This window comes from Paroedura picta, chromosome 13 (genome assembly GCF_049243985.1).
Source record: "Paroedura picta isolate Pp20150507F chromosome 13, Ppicta_v3.0, whole genome shotgun sequence".
NCBI classification, from domain to species: Eukaryota; Metazoa; Chordata; class Lepidosauria; order Squamata; family Gekkonidae; genus Paroedura; species Paroedura picta.
This window is the reverse complement of record NC_135381.1, coordinates 27,804,852-27,820,931: the sequence shown is the minus strand read 5'-3', so window position 1 is coordinate 27,820,931 and position 16,080 is coordinate 27,804,852. Positions and strand designations below refer to the sequence as shown.

Genomic DNA, 16,080 nt, shown 5'->3' with positions numbered 1-16,080 from the left:
AGCTCCTTCCCCAGTGACCTCCATGGCATGGAGACTGGGGTTTATACCTGCACAGATTTATGTAGCTCATATGCCCTTCCTCAGACTAGCAGTTTGTCACACTGAGGTATGTTCCCTCAAGCAAGGCAAAAATAGTTGTTGGAAGGCATTTGAATTTAAAGAAACTATATTTATGGACATGGGAAGAGATACCCTTCTACATTGTCTTATCGCTCCAAACTGGTGACCCCCTCCCCTGGTGTCCTCAAAGTTGCTATTTACTAAGAACAAATTCTCATGAGACCCCTTCATAGACCTTCTCTAATTTGGCCCTAAGAGCAGGATCCCTTTGCAGCACTTGGAAACACAGTGTATAACATGTTTGTGCTTTTAAAAATATATTCGTTAGACTCTTGATTTATTAATGAATGTTCATTGACTTGCCCATCTTTGGATGCTTCTATTATATGGGTTCATCAAAATAGTGGTAAGGTCTAAGAGAATTTTGACATTTCTGGAAAGATACAGCTGAGGAGGAAATGATGAAGATGTCTTGCCAACAATGTCCAGCTAAAATTATTAATAACAGAGCATCAGTGACTAATGGATCAATATGTACATGCTGCTGCTGATCAGTGACAGGTATTCCTAAGTTATTGAAAACTGAGTTCAGGGCAAGGGATTCAAATTTGTTAAACAAACAGAGTAAACTGAACAACAGTCATTGCAAGAACCTTGATGATTCCATCTACTTCCAAAAAAGAGGGGGAGGAGGCTCGTAAAATGAGAAGAAAAATGCCTACAGCTTTCCATGTGATGTCCCATGCTTATTTTCCCGGTCCTTTAGTAGCCGAACACATGGCCAACAGCAATTTAAATGCTATCACTTCACATTATCAAAGCAGCAAGCACAGAGGTAAAATTGCACTACTCATTTGGGGATTTAATTGCACAGGGTGTGTGCGCACACACATACACACAAATAAGGAAGAGTCTAAAAGCTACCTGATGACAGGAGGGTATATCCCAGGGGTTCTACTGATCATCTGACACGTGTTTTCTAAAATGCATAGCTCCTATTCAGGAAAATGCAGTTTGTGCTAATTAGGGAGCTGCAGATATTGCTGGGACTTGGACTGGATGACTTGGGTTCAATTTTTATCCATTATTATTATTATTATTATTATTATTATTATTATTATTATTATTATTATTATTATTATTATTATTTAATTGTTATACCATGAAGTCTGGGGAGGAGGGCTTGGACAAGTCCCCATCCCTCAGCTGAATTAACCTCAAAAAGTTTCAACAAGGATCAAATGGGGAAGGGGAAACTCTTTCCACCAGCCTGAGATTTGCTAGCTTGAATTCCTGCCTCACAAAGGACAATATACATATAAAAGGGCAGGATATGAATGAATAAGTTAAAACATAAACATTGTATTCACAGCCACCATCTTTTATCCTTCCAGTTGTTCACCCTGGGCTGCATTGTGGACTGGATTTGAAGGTGACCTTCTGCTCATAAAACAGCATGGAAATGACACCTTGGTATCCTGTCCCTGTAGCTATGGCAAGAATCAGAATCCTTCCCATTACAAATGTTGTTATGTTGTTAGGTGCGAAGTCGTGTCCGACCCATCGCAACCCCATGGACAATGATCCTCCAGGCCTTCCTGTCCTCTACCATTCCCCGGAGTCCATTTAAGTTTGCACCTACTGCTTCAGTGACTCCATCCATCCACCTCATTCTCTGTCGTCCACTTCCTTTTTTGTCCTTAGTCACTCCCAGCATTAGGCTCTTCTCCAGGGAGTCCTTCCTTCTCATGAGGTGGCCAAAGTATTTGAGTTTCATCTTCAGGATCTGGCCTTCTAAGGAGCAGTCAGGGCTAATCTCCTCTAGGACTGACCGGTTTGTTCGCCTTGCAGTCCAAGGGACTCGCAAGAGTCTTCTCCAGCACCAGAGTTCAAAAGCCTCAATTCTTTGACGCTCGGTCTTCCTTTTTACAAATACTGTAATATTATTACAAATACTTCCCATTAAAAACACTGTCTTCCAAAAATGATGGGACCATCTTCATGTTCAGAATATCCAATGAAATCTGACAGCCAGCATGAGATAGTTATTAAGAATATCTGATTAGGTTGTGGCAGACCCAAGTTCAAATCCACACTCTGCCAGAGAAACTCAGTAGGTAAACGTGAGCCGGTTAGTCTCTCTCAGCTTAACCTACCTCATGGAGTTGTTGTGAAGATAAAATGGAGGGATAAAACCGTAATATAAGTATCTAAATAAAAAAGCTCAGAATGGAACAGGTAAGTGAAATGTTCCCACATCTACGAATGAACCTGCCAGTGTCCTGTGACCAGAACTGGGGTAATGACCAGAGCAGTATATTCACAGGGTATTATGAGTGTGGTGATAACACTGCAGTAACAAGGACACATTGGGGATGTGTGCTTGATTGCCTTGTATTTGAAAGACTCTCACACACACTGTCTGGCAGAATCTCTAAGTGCTTGTAAACATACCTCCAATTCACACTTTTGTGTGTTCTTGTGACAAATGTCATTTACACTCTAAGGTACTCATGGAATTACATAAAGTGTAATGTGGCTTTTTGACCCTGGCCCATGCAGATCAGCTGCAACAGGTGCATGGACTGACCTCACATGTACAGATGCTTTAAATGCAAGCTGCACAGAGGTGGCTTTGCTTAGTTACTTGTGGGCTTGTCCTTGGTGGCCATACAGGTTTTTGGGGAGGTTTTTGAAACTGTATGAACCTATTGAATTCGTTCTGTATCTTTTTTTTTTGTGAAGAGTTGTGAAGACTCAGGGCTGCAATTGGAAATCTGTTTGGCAAGTGGTAGAAATTTAGAGAAAATATGACCAACCAGCTACGTACATTAACCTTCGTATGGTTCAGATTTTGTGTTTGTGTGACTCTGACCCCATGGTTTCCAGTGGAAGTTTCAACAATCTGTTGTTTGCTTAAGAGCATAACTTATACATTTATTGGGAAAGCTCAGCAATAGAGCATCTTCCTGGCACGTTCAAGGATTCCAGATTAAATTTGCTATGCATGTGAAAGGTCTCCAGTTCAATCCCTGGCAAGCAGAAGGTTCTGGCTCAGGATCCTGTATCTCCAGTTGAAAGGCTCAGGTGGCAGCTGCTGTGAAAAGCCTCAGCCTAAATCCCTGGATAGCCACTGCCTGTCAGTGTGGACAACACTGGCCATGATCTGGGAGTTATCAGACTCAGAAGAAGGCAGCTTCCTGTATTCTTTTGAAAAATAAAATACTAATTAGGTCTCCTAATATTTCTATGCCTGCATTTTCCAGCAGTTTGTTTCCTTTATGTGTATTCCCTCTTTCTCCACAGTAGGAACCCAAAATGGTGTAGACCATTTTCCTCTTCTCCGTTCTATCCTCCCAATAACCCTTAGCAGTAGGTTTGACTGAGTCTGCACAACTGGCCCAAGGTCACTTCATGGCCTTTGCGGCCCGCTACCGGGCCACGGACCGGGGGTTGAGGACCCCTGATCTACAGTACCCCTGCCCTACTCCAGTGTAGTCTTAGGGCTTCCCAGAATTTACACTAACATACTCTTGTTGCCAGCACTGGATTAGGAAATATCTAGAGACTTTGGAAGTGGAGCCAGGAATGGGCAGGATTTGGGGTGGGAATGGATCTCAGTGGAGTATAATACTATGGGTACAGTCTCCACAGCAGCCATTTTTCCAGGGAAACTGAATTAGGGTTGGGTGCTTTGGCGCCCGAAGTTGCCGGTTGCTCCCAACGCAGCCAACGCTGTGCCATGGGGGGGAGGGGAGGCGCGGGCATCAGTGTGCTGGCGGGTGAACACACGCGTGTGTGCGCCTGCCGGTGCTCCAACATCTGCACCTCCCCTCCTCCCCATGCGGTGTGGTGCTGGCTGCATCAGGAGTGACCGGATGCTTCGGGCGCCAAAGTGCCCAACTCTAGAACTGATCTCTGTTGCCTGGAGATGAGCTGTAAAACCAGGGCACCCCCAGGTCCCGCACAGGCATCCCTACATCAAAGGGACTGGCATCCCTACATCAAAGATTTTTGCAGTGGGAAATAAACTGTGTAATGGTAGCCAAGTTTTCCATGCAACTGGTTGTATAAGGTTTTATAAGCAACTTGGTTGTTTCTCAAAAAGAAACTGGTTGAAAAAAAAGGAGTTAGAAAATAAAAATGAATGATTTCTTCATTTTGATGTGATTTTTCCTTCAGGTCTCATTTCTGGTTAGAAAAAGTTCCAGCATGTTTGTATACAAAACTGGGAGGGTGGAGATTACATCCACTGTTTGTGCTGTAATAACAAAAACCTAGAATAAACCCTGGACCTTTCCAGCAGAAAGCATCTGGCTACAGGTCTGGCCTGCATTCAAAAGACTTGTATAAATTTATTACTTGGGGCATACACACAGTTCATTCCAAAACATTTCTTAGAGAGCATATATAGAGAAAGAAAGAGATGGTAATATGGGAAATAAATGAAAGGGTGATGCACAGCAGGGTGGAGGGAGAGAAAAAAAGGTAACAGATAGGAAAACTGAACAGGCTACTGTAAGTCATAGGGAGCAACATGATGCTTTTTTAAAGTGCTGTTGCATGTGGCTTTGCAGAGAACTGGCTCTTGCTTTGCAAAGCAGAAAGAAATAAAAAATGTTATATGCACCAAGCAGATGACCGTAAAATGAGATATGCAGCAAAAACACGGTAACTCTCCAAGCATTGCTGAGAGATGTAAAACCCAATGCAATTTACAGTCTCAACATGGTGTATATAAGTTCTGGCAGCAATGCATGAATGCACGGCATTGGAAGGCAATACCGGCCACACCCTTTTAATCTTTGGGGTGCGTGCCCATGTATGTAAATACAACTGATGCTCAATGGAAGAAGCTTCGCATTGGATGGAATGTCAAAATGAAATTTGGAATCCATAAAAAAAAAAGAAAGGTTGAGAAACAAACATATATGCACCATGGCATGAGTGGGCGACCATAAAATGCAAAAAGGTGATGGGAGCATGATATGAAAAAACAAACCTTGGAGAAATATCGCATCCTTGCTGCATAAAGGCACCCAGGGAAAACCAAAGGCTGTTAAATATTCCAAACTCATTTGGAGGGTCAGGAGGGTTCTGAGGGTCTCGGGGCTCTTCTTGGTTGTCTTCCAAATGCCACTCGTAAGGACTGAAGCGACTGACTAGGAAAAGAACAACACTGACGCCAATGTAAGCAAAAACTATACACATCCATATTTCATAGGCCAAAGGATCCAGAAAGGAGAAGACACCCGGTTTAGATTTCTGGGGCTTCTTGATCATGATGGAGATACCCAGGCTCATGAAAGGCTTAGAAAAATCAATCACTTCTTCTCGGACCAACGTTATGGTAAGTGGGGCCACCGCGATGTCCGCTCTCTGGAAAGACAGAACACACAAGAAAGAGAGAAAAGAGCGTTACCATTTAGCAACCCTTTACCTGGATGTTTCAGACCTTTTTACTGACAAACCCGTCTGTGAATGGATTGCACTGTGTTCTCATCTCTGGGGCTGCAGCCAAGATGATCCCAGATCATCTCCTCCATGTCCCGGAATTCACAGAAATAGGGTGCACTGCAGAGGACTGCGATGAATTCAGCAACTGTCTCTCTCTCTCCTTCTGCCTATGTTGGTATAAGTTGTGGCAGCTGGTGATGACCAAGCCTGGGACTGAAATAGTCCTGGAGCTTGGTCAGTATCTCACTCAACATAGTAGGGACAATGAGGTCCTGGGCCCATTTGAACATGGCCATGTTGCAGACACTGAAGAAGGTGTCTTGATGAATCACTTCATCAGTGATTACATTTGCCTGAATGGCAATGACCGTTTCACATAGGCTTCCCACTTGGCTGGGTGGCTGAGATTAAATGGCTCAAGGTTCCTGCTACAGTTGGCCATGGCTTCCACATGACTAAATCCATGAGTTTGAAGAAAGCCAAGACTGCAAGTTCAATCAGCTCTTTATTAGGATCTCAGCATGGTGTTACAAGAGGCAAAACTGAACTTTGAAACCCCTCAGGAGCCCCAACATATATACACACATGAACAATGGATACTAGTGCATACTATTAGTCAGTTTTGGTTTAAACTGACAAGATCTCAAGATGGGGATCTAGCAGCACATTGGTCAATTACATTGCCTCTGCTCATCCTACCTCAGACCTCAAACAGTCCTCAATAGAATTGTTAACAGAGCCACATACAAATCACCGAGGGAAATGCTGATCACCACTTGGGGTTGGGTGGTGAATTTATTCCTGGCTGATTCCTTATTTTTTGGAAGGGCATCATCTGAGCATGGAACTGCAATCACTTTGGGTGAGCAGGTAGTTGTGAGTTTCCTGCATTCTGTAGGGGGTTAGAATAGATGACTCTGGAAGTCCCTTCCAACTCTATGATTCTTTGATTCCAATCCAACATTCTATGCTTGCCAAATCATTCTCAGTCCTCATCAGGCCATTATTAGTGTAGCCCACTTTATTATTAGATATAATAATAAGAATTCAATGAAAGTAACAACTATGATATTAGAATGAATATCCAAAATACAGATAATCATTGTGTGTTACATAGACAATTCCAATAAATGGATGAAATTACAGATTTGCACTAGATTAATATTAAGATTGATAATCATGTGTCAGATCAGGGAATGCTATTACAATGTTTCCTCATTTTGGACATTCTCTCTCCCCCCCTCCCCCCCAGCCTGAGCGTCTTCCCTGGGGCCCAGTAAGCATTTGCTTGGGTTGTGGCAGGGAAGCACTCCCCCCCCCCATGGCTGGAAGGCTTCCCAGCAGCGGAGAAGCACTCCCTCCTCCCTGCCACCCCCTGTGGCCAGTCCTCTTACCTGGGGCCCTGCAAGGCCGTGGAGCGGTGGAGAGTCACAGACGTGACTGGCTGTAGCAGCCAAGCACGTCTGTGAGGCGAGGGGTGAGGTCTGGTGAGATAGGGCAGGAGCCGTAGGGGTAGGGCCAATCAGGGTGCAGCTGGCTGCACCCTGATTGGCCCTATTCCAACTCAGACAGCCGGATCGTTCGTCCCCTGAGGCTATTTCACAAATATATATAGGAACCAATGGATAAGGATGTTTTAAGGGAGACTTACCCCATATACCAGCTCACCCACCATGCCATTCCACATCTTTGTGTCAGGATCTCTCGCTCCATATTTCCCATCAGGAACAATGGACAGTTCATATTTTATCCCAACATGTTTTGCTATTTCATAAGCCAGATCTACACAATAGCCTTCATATTTCTCATTTCCTTCTTTTTGGTCAGGGGTCTGCTTACGCATTACATAAGGAGCTTCCTGTGAAATGAGAGGAAGAAAACAATATCAACAGACTTTTGATTTAAGATAAAATATATTTAATTCTCAGTTTGGCCCTGACAATGGATACAAGGACCATATAGAGAGAACAAAGATTATTCTACAAACCTAGGGGAGCCTCCAGCTTTGCAGAAATACAACAAAGGTTTTAAAAAGGGGAGGGATAAATCCCCTCAAACAGAGGAGCCTTGTTTTGCACAGACAATGACCGTTTATGCACTGGGAACTTCACTGCCTCAGCTACTGTGCAGGAGTACAAATCAGGGGTGGATGAGGTGCAACAGGCCAAATGCTCCCCCGTGTGGGTGCAGGAAGAGGTGGGGCAACCTACTATGACTAAAACTCCAGCCTGCAGCCCAGCATGAAACCTCCAGTGTGTAAACGGTCAATGCAACTCCATCAGTTTGGCACCAACTATCCACCTTGTACCATGTGGAAGATGGAAACAGGAGAGGTCCTGCTGTGCCAGATAGGCTGAGGCAATGCAAGTGGGTAGATGAGGGAGAAGGGCAGCAGCCTCCCCCCCCCAGCTGCTCTTCACAGAGCTGCAGGAAGCAGAACAGACAAGTGGCCCTGATGGTAAGTAGGAGGACAGATAGAATGGTGGGCAGCAAGCTGGCAGAGTGGTGAGGGGGTAGGTGAACAGGTAAGCAGAAAGAACTTGGATAAGGATGGTGGATGGGCAGAGTAGGGGGAGCAAAATTCCCCATTTCCCATGAGTTTGCTGTGAGGGGAAGAAGTCAGGCCCATGGATGAGGCCATATTGCAGCTGGCCCAGAGAGCTAAGAGAAGAAAAGATAGGGGGCCCACTCCGCAAGTTTCACAGTATCCTGTTCTAGATGTTTTCTAGTTTCCAACTCCTGAACCACTGCACTGGCACAACGGAAGTGATATTAGCAGGAAATGAAGAGAGTAAGGAAAATAACAGATACAGTTGGGGGACTTATGGCTTTCCATCTGATGTCCCATTTCCTTTGGGACTTTCTCAGTGCAAAAAATAAGGGCTGTTCTGGCACCAACAGCCTATCCTCTCAATCTGCCTTCTTTAATATAACAAAAGCAGCTGTCATGGAACTACCTGCAACAGTTATTTTTTTGCCAACCAGGCTGTTCTCAAAGACTAAAAGTTGCCGTTTCAGGGAAGCAAATAAGGATGTCAGCTTCCAGGTGGAACCTGGGGGCAACCTGGAATGACCGCTCATCTCCAGACTATGGCGTTCAGCTCCCCTAGAAAAAATAGATGCTTTGGAGAGCAGACTCTATGCCACTGTACCCCACTGAGGTTCCTGTCATCCTCAGCCTCTATCCCAAAGTCTGCAGGAGTTTTCCACCTGTAGGTTCACAACCTGGAGTTGGGAAACCTACCTCCCCACACACAGTCCTTGCCAGGCAAGATCCTTGCAATCCTAGAAACAAAGGCAAAGGGACACAAAGGCAGGACAATGTCATCTGAGACCAAAAAAACCTGGAATAGACATGAGGGTCAATTTTGCCTTCAAAACCAAACTAGGTGGGAGACGCCAGGGTGGTAAGACGGCTTATTTTCTGCAAAGCTGTCTAGTACAACCATGAGCCTTTCAGCCAAGCAAGCACCTGCATTAGTGACAAACAAGGCAGTTGCTATAGAACTTACGAGGATGGTGGTGACCACAATGGTCCTGTTCTCAACAGACGAGGTGTCATTAGAAACTGATGGGTCAATTGCAGGTACAAATCTTTCGTATTCATTCCAGTAGCCAGCCTATCAATGAAGATTGCTTCATGTTAATCTTGTGATTGTGCCACGTTAAATGTATTTATTATATTCCTGTCCCACCCTTTCCCTTACCAGCCATGCATGTAACAACTGATCTTTTGGTGACTGGCACTCCAAACACATTACACATCACACAAACAGAAAGCCATTTTTTTTAAAGTGAAGATAGCATGTGGGAAAATATTTCAGGGGCTTCTCCATAGTCAAAAGGTTGAAAAAGGACAGCTTAGAGGTTTTGATTAGAATACGTCCTGGCTTCAAAGTCTCATTCTTTCACAAAGCTTGTTGGTAGACCTTTGACCAACTGCAACCTCTCAGGCTAACCTGCCATATGAGGAAAGTGGACCCATGGATACTATTCTGAGCTCCTACTAAGGAAGCGGGATAACAAGACACTAAACAGACTGCTATGCCCTTTTCTGGAAAAGCAGGAATGGAAGGTAGTGCTGCAAACAAAGATGCAAACTCCAGGGCAGAGGTGGATCTGGGTCCAGGATCAGTCTCAAGTTGCCACTTATGAGAATCAGAAGAGATCCAATAGGGAAAATGCCACATAACACTAAACATTTTCACAAGACTGTCAACTTTGTATTTCTCTTTGTTCATTGCATTTGTACCTCACTCCTCCACAAAGGAGCAACATACACAGGCTGATATTTCCTTGTCTGCATAACAGCCCTGAAAGGGAGCTTAGTGTAAGAGAACCTCCCCTTTGGCTGATGCAGCCCATTGAGCTTAAAGACAAAGCGAAGGTTCACATCTAGGCCTCCCTGGTCCTCCCTCTAGATCAGGATCAGCATTCGCTGGCAGGGGCTCCTGGGAATTGTAGTCCACGGACATCTGGAGGGCCACAGTTTGACTACCCCTGCTCTAGATGGACTGAAAATCTTGCTTTGGTTTGTACACAGCTGATGACAGGATCTAAAAGAAACCTTAAGTTCTTGGTGACAGCAGGATGGTGTTGGTTACTTACCTTTCTTGGCCCGCCAGGTCTCATTTCATACACATCTATGGTATAATTAGTTCTACGTCCATAGGTATCAAACTGGATATTTCCAGTCATTCCTTGCACTTGAACCTGAAAATGAAAAAAAAAAGTCACATATTGAAATCAAAGAGATTTCCAGAGGGTTTAAAATATTTTTTATCCTTCCAGGGTGCTTTCACCCACATCCATTATTTCCAGATGGAACTAGTTCCTTCTATTTCCCCACACTTTACTTACCTCAGTGTTAGAAAAGCAGATTGAAATAAAACCAGATAAGTTTTATCTGACAATACAAACGACAGTGAATAATAATAGCAATGGGATTGTTTTCTAAAAAATGCATTTTACAAGTAATAAAGTTACCCAAAAGCTGGATCTATTAGCTACAATAAAATTTTCCATACAGAGGAAAACAGACAGGAACATTCAAAAACTGCCAGTGATCAATAAAGGATATTTGAATGACTTTGCAATGTGTGAATCCGGTTTATCTTCATCAACTACAAACAGGTGCCCAACTTCTACAAATGCCTCCAGCGTGCATATATCAAATATATTAATTGTTGATAAGTCTGCTATTTAAATAAAACCATTCCTCAAAGTCTAGCTAGCTGTTTCAGCACTAGTGATATAATTAGGATTTGCATTTTTAAAGAGTCAACTTTTTTGTTCATTTACACTACCCTAAATAACTGTGCTGGACATGAGTTTGTGGATGCAATGGAAGTCAAATAGAAGTTGCATTTTACAGACTTCACCGCCATCTCATATCTTTTCATAAATGCCCTGTAGGATGCTCTCGACACTTCATTGTTGGTTTTCCTCCAAACGCTCTGTAAGCCATTTTAGTTTCCACTTTAGTTCATGGAGCTCCTCGGTGTACCTTTGAGGGGAATGAAGAGGGTGTTGGGGAGAAATCTCATTGACAGCTGTCAGCATCTTTTAGAGAAGCACTGGGAGGTAGTTGGTCCTGCAGAGCAGTCAGGAATCCATTGGGATCCATAAGTCTCTTTGGATGAGCCAAAATGTGCTTGGTACCCACCTGAGGAGGGGGTTGTTGTTGTTGTTAGGTGCGAAGTCGTGTCCAACCCATCGCGACCCCATGGACAATGATCCTCCAGGCCTTCCTGTCCTCTACCATTCCCCCGAGTCCATTTAAGCTTGCACTGACTGCTTCAGTGACTTCATCCAGCCACCTCATTCTCTGTCATCCCCTTCTTCTTTTGCTCTCAGTTGCTCCCAGCATTAGGCTCTTCTCCAGGGAGTACTTTCTTCTCATGAGGTGGCCAAAGTATTTGAGTTTCATCTTCAGGATCTGGCCTTCTAAGGAGCAGTCAGGGCTGATCTCCACTAGGACTGATTCGTTTGTTTGCCTTGCAGTCCAAGGGACTCGCAAGAGTCTTCTCCAGCACCAGAGTTCAAAAGGAGGGGGTATTCTTAGCCAAGTCTTCAGGGCATAGTGGTCTGACAATGGAATGGGGTTAGCCATTATCAGCTCCATTTCCAGTTCCATGCCAAAGATGAGATCCAGGGTGTGGCCTACCTGATGGATGGGGCCCCCAGTGTTGCCATAGTTGACACCAGGTCTAGCCCATTTCCAGAGGATGGCAGCTCAGCATGGACATTAAAGTCCCCTAGAATCATAATATTATAACTAAAGTTTTTAAAATAAAAATTACATTCAGGACACTTTGGAGTGAAGTGGGGACATGGTCAAAGCACAGAATGGTGGAATTAAGGGGTGCTTTCCCAAAAGACACATTTTTAAAAAAGAGGAAGAGAGCAAAGCATGATGGGAGGCTGCTTCTGTTGGATTCAGTGCAGAAATCGTGTCATGATTTTTAACTTGGGAAATGAGAGGAGGAAAGCCCAAATGCAGACATGCTAGAGTCAACTCACAGCATCTAAAGGAAATCCAAAGCGAGGCTAAAAGAAAGTATGTCTCCTAATATGGAAAGAGTCTCAGAATTTGATTAGCAAGCCCCTTAGCATTTCAATGATGGTAGACTTACTGTGTGATACTGGGTCACTGTAATAATTCCCCAAGAACAAAATGGATTTAACTAACAAAGACTAACTAGTGTCATTGAAACAGTAAGTGGCTTGCTAATCAGAATCGAAAATGAAACTAATTTAAAGCAATTGCTTGGCCTCTAAGGGGCCATGATGAAATAATGATACTATTAAGTAAGGGAGGCATCACCCAATTCAAAATCGCTCATGATATAACACATGCTATTCTCTTGGAATATTTCTTGCGTCTATCGCATTTGTGAAAGGTAGTTGAGCTGTCCTGTTCAGTTAGTGTTCATCTCAAAGACAATTACTGAGCAGACACTCCCAAGAAAATAACAATAAAATACACTGTAAATATAGCCAACCATTGTTTTGTTCTTAATACTTCCATTTATTTATTTATAGAACAGGGGTAGTCAAACTGCAGCCCTCCAGATGTCCATGGTCTACAATTCCCATAAGCCCCTGCCAGTGAATGGCCCTGTTATAGAGGATCAGTAAAGTACTTTACAATACATGAGAAGACAGTTCCCTGCCACAAGAGACTTACAGTCTAAAATTGACAAAGGGGAGGCTAGATGAAGGCAGAATTAAAACAGGAATATGATCCATTCATTCTAATTAAATGTGGTTAGGCATAATTTTGGCATAGAAGAAGTTGTGCTAAAGGCTTCACAGGAAAAGACTGGGTGTGAGGAGGGACCAGAACAAAACGAGAGGGTACATCACACAGGATTTCTGTGAGGTTGCCTTATTCATAGAATGTTTGGTTGAGGCCAGGCCAGGAAGAGCAGCTCCCTCCCTGTTCGGAAATCTATGGAAATCTGCTAGGCCAGACAGTCCCTGAAGCTCCCTCCTGGAGGGTTGACGGCTGTGCATGTGGGGGCTGGGGGAATGGGAACAGAGTGGGTATCCTGCAGATAGTAATTTTATCGCCATCTGGGTTTTGTTTTTGTTGTGGGCATTGTTTTTATGTGGGGTTTTAAATGCTATGGAAACTGCCACGAGCCGTCTGGGTCCGAGAGTGGAAGTTAACAAATATAACTATACATAAAAATAAAATAAAGGACAGCACGGAAGAAAGAGGAGCCTTCTGAAGGTATGGAATGCCACTGAATGGCAGAGGATGGTGGGTGGAACTGGAGGAGTGAAAGTTACAAGCAGAGATATATTAGGGTAGAGCAGATATATATTAGAGATATATTTAGTTCAGCAGTGGAATAGGCTGCCTAAGGAGGTGTTGAGCTCCCCCTCACTGGCAGTCTTCAAGCAAAGATTGGATACACACTTTTCTTGGATGCTTTAGGATGCTTTGGGCTGATCCTGCGTTGAGCAGGGGGTTGGACTAGATGGCCTGTATGGCCCCTTCCAACTCTATGATTCTGTGATTCTGTGATTCTCTGAGGGTGGGAGAGAATAAAAATAAGTAGAGGCCATAGAAGACTTTGAAGGCAAGGATGAGTTTGGGCTACATCCAGAAGTGGCCAGGAAGAGCATCACACAATCTGAATAGTGATAAATGATTTTGGAAGCAGCATCCTGAATTCATCAGGCAGGCACATAGCCAGTTGGCAGGGTAGACTTATGAACTGGCACATCTACTGGCAAAGAGAACACTACACTTCTGTAGTCTCTGAAGGTGTGTCTATATTAGAAGCTTATATTCAGCTTTATACACCTTTATATGGCTCTCTCCGCTTCTCCAGTCCTGGGAAATGTAGTTTGGTGAGGGTAATGAGAATTCTCTCCTTGAGATTCCTGTCTTCTCCCATACCCAGAACTACAGTTCTTGGGATTCTCTGGGGCAAGTGAAAGACTATTTAACTGACTATGGTGCAGAAATATCTCATGCAGCAGAACCAAGCAACATCCTGTTTCCTGTGCTCCACCCACCTAGCAATGAATATATAGGTCTAACTGGGAAACAGAATATACCTTGCTGTACTTGGAAGACACATGGTTAGAAGAGATGATCTGACAACCCACTCCCAGATTTCTCAGGCCTTGTGATGCCTGAAGCTGCAGGAGGGCCAAAGTTAGATATTACAGCTGAAGAATTAAGATCTGGCTATGTGGAACTGAGAGGCCAGTTTATTGTCTCTTTTTCCATATATATTGTAGCAATCAATTAAGAATATAAATGTAGGCATTTCAAATGTATATTGCTTTATGGCCTGTTCTGGTCTCCCTCTGTTTTCACACTGCCTTCATCAACCTATCTTCTAACAATCACACAAATTGAGAATATTGAACTGGCTTCTCCAACATTTGCTTATTTTTTTCTAGTCCCCCCCCCTCCCACCAAGTGCATGATGGAAACCTGGACCAGAGATTGGGAAACTGTTGCCCTCAGAGAACTAGCCCCTGCTAGGTTCTCCGTCCACCATCAGCCACGGACCGAGGGGCTATGGCAGGTTCACAGACTCAAACCCAACATCTCCAGTTAAGGTATATTCCATAGTTGATGCTGGTATGCAGTAGCTGCTGCCAGTCAGAGCCTGGCCTGGGTGGACTGATGACTTGGCTCCATATAAGACTGCTTTATCGGTGAAGGTGGGGGTGCCCACCATTTTTGCAAAATAAGAATGAAAACAAATGCAGCATGTTTATATGAGACAATCAGATTTGTTGCTTTAAAACGCATGCCCATCAAGCACGTTTCCAGATGCCTTGAAAATAATCTATGCATTCAGTGTTGGCTTTTTGTTCTTGTTGTCATTACTGTTGTCCTTACCATTTTGAGTGCTCTTTCTATATCAATTCCTTGGCTCCAAGGCACAGCTGGGTTTGCTAGGCAATCTCCTGCACTTCCTCTCCGGGAGACATCAACACGCTGCCTTCGAAGGTACCGGAACGCTTCTGCTATGACTAGTATGGCATCATGCGTTAATGCAGATGTATACTAAAGAAGACGCAAAGAAGACAGTTTGACAAATGGCATTCTGGGAACTGCTGGTGGTCTGTAGTTGCCCCCCTACCTTTGGAACAATCAGCCTCACTAATTTCTACTCTGTTAGATGTCAGGCTTCATTTTGCTATGACATATCCAAATCCCCATACGACACTTCTAAATCCCCCAACCAGTGAGAAGTTCTTGAAGCATTTCTATAGGTTTCTTGAAGCATTTCTATAGGCAGAGGCCAGTGCAATCTTTATTTTGAAACAAGCATTCAGTAGAGGCAAAGAGGCAAGGAACAACTTTAGAACACCCCCACCCCTTCTCTCTGTACTCTGGTGTGAATTCCACTCAAAAACATATGACTTCCAAGGAGCAACAATCTTTACCTATCCATTGACTCCTGGCTGAAGAAATGTCAACCAACCTAAACCAGCAATCCCACTGAATGATAAATTAGCATGTAGCAACAAGAGACTGACAGTCGAGAACAAACGTGTTACCATATTCCAATCCTGTTTCTTTATATTTAGAAGTATAATCCACCTTTCTATGACAAAAAATGCCCAAGACATCATGACATCAGTGCAACAGAAGTAAAACAATGAGCAATAAAAAGCTTGCAAAGTCCCTTTGAGTACTTTAAAATATACAACAATGCCATTATCTCAGGCCTAAACCAGACAGACAATAGGAGTTCTGTTTTGACTACTAACCAAACCTGCTGCAACTAATACAGCGGGCGCTAGGTTAGGGAGCCCCCGGCAGTCGGGCGGAGCGTGGCTGCCGGGGGCTCCCTTGGCCGCCGGGCAGGGAGCCCCCGGCAGCCACGCTCCGCGCAACTGCCGGAGGCTCCCTGGGCTGTCGGCCTGACGCGGTGAGAGGCGCTTCGCTGGGTTGCCGGCCTGATGCGTCGGGAGGCCACCAGCAAGGAAGCATCGCAGTTACTTCCTTGTCAGAAGAGCAGGAATCGGCCGGGCCAATCGGCAGGCACTTTGCGCTTTGCGCCTGCCGATTGGTCCGGCCGA

At 44.2% G+C, this 16,080-nt stretch overlaps 1 protein-coding gene across 10 annotated transcripts in view; it reads right to left on the bottom strand.

Annotated features, from left to right (window-relative positions):
• The window catches only part of GRIA3 (glutamate ionotropic receptor AMPA type subunit 3), a 224,019-nt gene that overhangs the window by 54,533 nt on the left and 153,406 nt on the right, over window positions 1-16,080 (bottom strand). For all 10 annotated transcript variants that reach the window (XR_013226333.1, XR_013226334.1, XM_077308701.1 and 7 more), the window contains 5 exons: window positions 14,891-15,058; window positions 10,126-10,230; window positions 9,030-9,137; window positions 7,169-7,375; window positions 5,063-5,439 (listed from right to left, as the gene is read on the bottom strand). Coding sequence is in view for 8 of the 10 variants with exons in the window: in XM_077308701.1 (XP_077164816.1) it covers window positions 5,063-5,439; window positions 7,169-7,375; window positions 9,030-9,137; window positions 10,126-10,230; window positions 14,891-15,058 (965 nt within the window). In the remaining 2 variants the exon portion in view is untranslated. The remainder of the gene's footprint in view (window positions 1-5,062; window positions 5,440-7,168; window positions 7,376-9,029; window positions 9,138-10,125; window positions 10,231-14,890; window positions 15,059-16,080) is intronic.